At 39.2% G+C, this 6,000-nt stretch overlaps 1 protein-coding gene across 1 annotated transcript in view; it reads left to right on the top strand.

Annotated features, from left to right (window-relative positions):
* Positions 1–4,334, top strand: part of Dcc (DCC netrin 1 receptor) — a 997,292-nt gene extending 992,958 nt beyond the window's left edge. Inside the window, exons 28-29 of the mRNA XM_013018919.1 lie at positions 2,656–2,798; positions 3,983–4,334. Coding sequence (XP_012874373.1) covers positions 2,656–2,798; positions 3,983–4,072 — 233 coding nt within the window. The 3' untranslated portion in view covers positions 4,073–4,334. The remainder of the gene's footprint in view (positions 1–2,655; positions 2,799–3,982) is intronic.
* Positions 4,335–6,000: the final 1,666 nt, after the last annotated feature.

Below are 6,000 nucleotides of genomic sequence, written 5' to 3' on the forward strand. Positions count from 1 at the left end.
AGGAGCTGTCATTCAAAATCGGGGTTCAACAGATACATTTTCAAGGTTCTACAGTCTTCTTTCTGGCTTCAGCTTCCCCCCCGCCACGCCCTGTCAGTTGTAGGGCTTAAACTCTGGGCCTGGGTGCTGTCCTTGAGCTCTTCAGCTCAAGGCTAGTACTCTACCACTTGAGCCACAGCGCCACTTCTGGTTTTCTAGTGGCTGATTGGAAATAAGAGTCTCATAGACTTTCCTGCCTAGGCTGGTGTTGAACAATGATTCTCAGATCTCAGCCTCCTGAATAGCTAGGATTACAGGAGTGAGCCACCAGCACCCAGTTGGTTTCAACTTTTAAACTTAGTGAATTCTTTAAAAAAAAACTTTACTAAATAATAATCTGAAATAATAGTGAGAATTACATACCCTGGGTCACCTGGTGAATAAGCTGGTAGCATGGCTCTGCTAGCGTAGTATGTGATGTGTGTGTGTGTGTGTGTGTGTACATGCACGCATCTGCACATGTACACATGCATACATGCACACATGCATAGGCCGGTACCATAACTTGAACTTGGAGGGGGAGACTCACTCTCATTTAACTTATTTGCTTATGGCTGGTACTCTACCACTTGAGTCATACCTACAATGGGGTCTCACACTTTGCTGCCAGAGATGGGTTTGAACTTGTAGCCAGACTCAGGGGCTAAAGAAAGGATAGAGATGCACATGGTATGCATGTGGATTGTACATCTGTACACATGTGCATGTGTACATGCAAATCTAAAGTGATTGATGCAGTCATACAAAACTCATTGGGCAATGTTGTTTTATCTCCCAAAACCTTCTTTATCATTTTAAGTTAATGATTATATTTCACATCAGACTACTTTTAAAGGTACTTTCCAGTTAACTTTGAATACGTTTTGGTTTTTATGGCCTAGCATCAGAGCATAAGAGTTTTGAAGACTATGACCATGGCGAACTGTAGGTTTATATATTTAAATGACATTGTGATAAAAAATGATTCAAATCCACATTTGAGTTTTATTATAATAAAGTCTTGTTTTTCCTTTTAACTGATGACAACTCAGTTACAAGATCAGTGATGTAGTTAGTAGTTTTATTCCTCAAATTAAATAGTCTTTGAACTAGATTTCAAGTTCATTCACATGGCTTCCTGGAAAAGTTCATTTGGGTTAGCTCCATTGACATATTGTAACAAAAACTTCATTTGCTGAGCTGAGCAAGATGTAATAGTGCAAACTGATACCTTCCTTTCCTTTTTTAAGTGCATGAGCCTTGGCAAAATTTTTCTCTATTCTTTGCATCCATAGGTGTAAACTTGGAAAATAATACTTGTGATTGTTTTAATAATTAAATCAAAATAATAGCCATGTTTGTACAAGGAATACAATCTCTTGTAATCCTCATAAATTAATGTTATCAACCTAATTTTACAAATGGAAAACCAGGTCAAGACAGGTGTAGTTAATCAAGGGATTGAACAACTTATATGGAACAGGCTTCTTGGATCTGATCATACACACACTGGCTAAAAAGTCCCAAGTCTTTTGCACTGCAGTTGTAGACTTTTGATACCCAAGTGTCAAGAGAAAAGACATGCACACAAACATTTGTGACCCAGATTACAGTGACCAGCATCTAGCAGATGGTTGATATATTGGGTTATTTACATCATTTCCCTATACAGAAAGGACCCCTATTTCTCTGATTGTAGATGTATTAACCTTTCAATGTGATTGACTAGCATTCTGTTTTCCAAAGTTTACTCAAAACATTTTGGGAAGTACCCCTTAGCATTTTCAGTCTGTAATTGATGGGTAGCCGAAGAGAACTGTGAACAATTTACATGTCTTACATCCATGGTCTGCCTGAGTTCATGCTTACCACACTAATAATGACACAACTCCTTAGTGATGTGAGGAGTGTTCGCTTAGTCCGTAAGTCTTTATAAAGTTTTATCTTAGATTATTGAGGACAAAATTATAAGACTTCTATAATTCAAGATATGTTTATAGTAGTCTTTGTTTATAGTAGATAGAAAGGGCCTCCAATAGAAATTCTGCATCTGCTCACCTGGTAATTGTCAGCATCAAAATGTCTTCTACTGCCTGAAAGTATACCAATGAAAGTAGAACTTTACAATTTTTTTCTAAAAAAAAAAAACAACAACAAATAATGAGGTTCTCTCAGATTAACTAGAAAGGACTTTGTTTTACTATTACATTTTATATTCTTTCATGGACCATAGCCAACTGCTAAGTTCACAGATCTCTTTGACCCTCTTAGATACTTTAGAGCTTCACTGTAGAGTCCAACACCAATCCATCTGGGCCACAGTGAGTCAATACTCACCGTGAAAGAGGTCACCTGACCCTTTATAGGGTGCTGTGAGCATCCAGAACTCCAAACTAAGTTTTGCAGCCTGGCTTGGAGCCTACTTAAAATTTGGAAGGGGCGAATAATCTGCTGTCTATTTCTACTTAGTAGAAATAAAAGGAGCTCATTTATTGTGACTGAATTACTCTCTACCTTACAGAATGAACAATAACCAAAAATCAATGCCAACCTACTAGATTGGATTTATGTGCCTGAGAGATTGCTCCTTGAATTGCTTCATGCATTACTTCCCTCACTCTGTGTTTTCTATTCCAGGACCTACTCTTCCCAAGACTCACGTTAAAACAGCCTCTCTTGGTTTGGCTGGAAAAGCCCGATCCCCTTTGCTTCCTGTGTCTGTGCCAACAGCCCCCGAAGTGTCTGAGGAGAGCCACAAACCAACAGAAGACCCAGCTAATGTAAGGGAATCTTTCAAATTCATGTTCCAAGAGCTGTGCAACACATCTAAACCAGTTAGCTTCCAACACATATGCATATATGCACATGTGTGCATATTCTTCATATATATAAATTTGTGTACTTACATATACAAATACATTTTTTCGAATGGAGTGAAATACCTAGGCATCCATGGAAGATGATATAATCATCTTTAATATGAAAGAGTAAACAAAAGTTACTGATTTTTGTCTAAGGAATTACACTATTTGAGTTTTCCCTAGAATCTATCAGATTTCAGTTAATACATTTGTAACTTCTTCCATACCACCCAACATGTGTATTTATGGATTTCTAGGCCAATTCTAGATACCACATATGAGGGAAACCATGCAACCTTTGTCTTTGTGAGTCTAACTTACTTCGCTTAATACAGTTTTTCCAAGTCTTGCCATTTCCTTATGAATAGTACAATATCATTCTTTCTGATGGATGAGTAGAATTCCACTGTGCATATGTATAGCACATTTTCTCGATTCATTCATCCATTGAGGGGCATCTGGGCTGATTCCGTGTCTTGGCTATGGTGAATATGGTTAATACTGGGGGTTTTACTGTAATCTTGTTTGTGATAGTTTGGATAAATGCCCAGGAGTATAATTTCTGGATCATAGAGTAGTTGTATGTTTCATTTTTTTTAGAAATCTTATTTGTTTTCCAGAGTGATTGAACAAGTTTCCTTCTTTTCTAATGAGCATCTTCTTTCAGAAGGGTAGCCTTGAATAACCTGCCACTATGTCAAATTCAAGAACAATATCCACTGATCCAAAAAGCTAGAGCCCCTACCTTAGCAAAATGAATGTACAAATATTTGTGTGTGTGTGTGTATGTGTGTGTGTGTGTGTGTGTGTGTGTGTGTGTGTATACACATGCATGTATGCCAGTACTGGGACTTGACCTCTGGGACTCACACTTTTACTTGGCTCAAGATTAATAGTCTACCATTTGAACCGCATGTCTGCTTTGAGCTTTTTGCTAGTTAATTGGAGATAAGAGTCTCATGGACCTTTCTGTCCAAGCTGGCTTTGAACCATTGTCTTCAACTATCAGCTTCTGGAGTAGCTAGGATTACAGGCATGAGTCACAGCACCTGGTTGAATGTTCCGATATGTACTACTAAACTTTTGTCTCATTCTCTCTACAGGTATATGAACAGGATGATTTGAGTGAACAAATGGCAAGTTTGGAAGGGTTAATGAAGCAACTTAATGCCATCACAGGCTCAGCCTTTTAACATGGATGCCAAATTCATTGGGTGAATTGTCCAGGAACTCTGCAGTGTACCCATTACACATAAACAGCACACCTGTGTCCAAGAACTCTAACCAGTGTACAGGTTAACCATCTGGACCACTTTGTCTAGGAATGTCTGAAGCAGTCCAGGAGGAATAAGCATCCCTTCCTTCATAGGCATCAGAAATTGCAAAGTGATGTCTACGAGGGCCCAAACAAAAGCAAAGATGCATCTTCATAGCAAAGTCAAAGTTGAAGCTGCTAGACTAGTCCTGGGTCTTTGCCCCTCAGTGACCACACTGTCCAAACTAAATGCCTGTGTTTGCTTTCATTGAGGCCTGTTATTGTATGTGTAGATCTAGTCTTACTAAATGCAAGTGCATTATTTAAGCCTGTATCATGCCATGGCAAATCAGTACAAGCTCACTATTTTGTTTTCACCTTTAAAATCCAAAGCTCCCATAGAAATCTGCCTATTCCCTAGCATCAAAAGATTGGATGTTTTCTTGACAGCACAAAAAGTAAATAAGCAAACAAGAGGCGCCACCTGCTTATGTTTATAACTTAGTTGTTCATCCTGCACAAGTGGCATATATTAGCAAGTGGCTGCAAAAGCCCCCATTTTAGCAAGTATTGGCAAATCCATCCTTGGTAAACATTTATCTCTGAAGTACAGGAACATAACAATCTGGTGGTAGCCTGCCAGCAGCAGTGCATTTCCAACAGAAGATATGATAAGTGCAATCTTCTCAGATGCATGGTCACGTGTCTTGTACTAGGACACTTTTCTATTTGGGTGGCTTTCATGCCACAACACACTGTGATGACACGTAAAAAGTTTCACTGAGGCATCTTCTTCAGGAATTGGCCAAGAGAGTTCACACACACACACACACACACACACACACACACACATGCACACTCCTCTATCCCATCCCCCCCTGACTTCTTGGAAATTATCTGTGGGGAAAATGGCCAGTTCCATGCATTGTATGGCCTCCTAGTCAGTATCTGCTATATTGCTCTGTGGAAATAAAAGACTTCCTGAGAGCAGGCCCTGGAGAGGGACAGGAACACAATCGATCATTTCAAGAGTACTTTCTCTTGTGTGCTGCTGCTTCTAATATAGCAGCCTTCCTGCGTTATGCCAGGGAGTACTGACCCCCAGGGTCTTTTACCAAGGGGGAACTTTCACACCTAGCCTCTGGCAGAACCAAGAAGAGGCAGAGGGGTTGGGTGCCACTTGACATTGAACACATCATAATATCAGTGGACACCTTCCAAAATAGCATCTTAAACTATGGGCAAAGAGTTTCAAATTTCTATTGCCATGTTATTATCTACAGCTTGGAACTAGCTGAAATTAAGAATACTTGGTGTGCACCCTTTGAGTTTCTGAATTTTCAGCCTGCATTTGGAGTTAATCCCTGTTTATGCAGCTGAGTTGCCAAAAGGGAACCAGTTTGCATATTTATCAGTTAGGTGACTTGAAAACCCAATGGGAGAGTTTCAGCTGAATTATTCCTTTCAGCTCTGCCTTTGATTTCAAGCTTCAGTAGGTCATAATTTTAAAAGAGCGTGGAAAGGATAGGATCTTTACAACCTAATAGCTCCTTTTATTAGGTGGGTAATTATATATGAATCCCTGAATGAAATATTTTGAGCAAAATGGCACTGTAACAGAAGTAATAATTCAGATTATTTTTTTACAGTTTTATGTCAGGAAGGAAATCTGATGTCAAAGAGAGAGGTTGTTCAGATGGTTCATTAGAAAGTCCGGTCCATTTGCAAAATTGTTCCTTCAACAAGAGTGCTTGTTCAATTTTCCAAGATTTGCTGGAAGTCCTTTCAAAACCCTATGTCATGTGCTTCAATGGGATAGAATTTTTTTGTTCAATATCCAGGCACGTAGGAAGACTAACCTGCACT

Source organism: Dipodomys ordii, unplaced genomic scaffold (genome assembly GCF_000151885.1).
Source record: "Dipodomys ordii isolate 6190 unplaced genomic scaffold, Dord_2.0 Scaffold43, whole genome shotgun sequence".
Taxonomy (NCBI): domain Eukaryota; kingdom Metazoa; phylum Chordata; class Mammalia; order Rodentia; family Heteromyidae; genus Dipodomys; species Dipodomys ordii.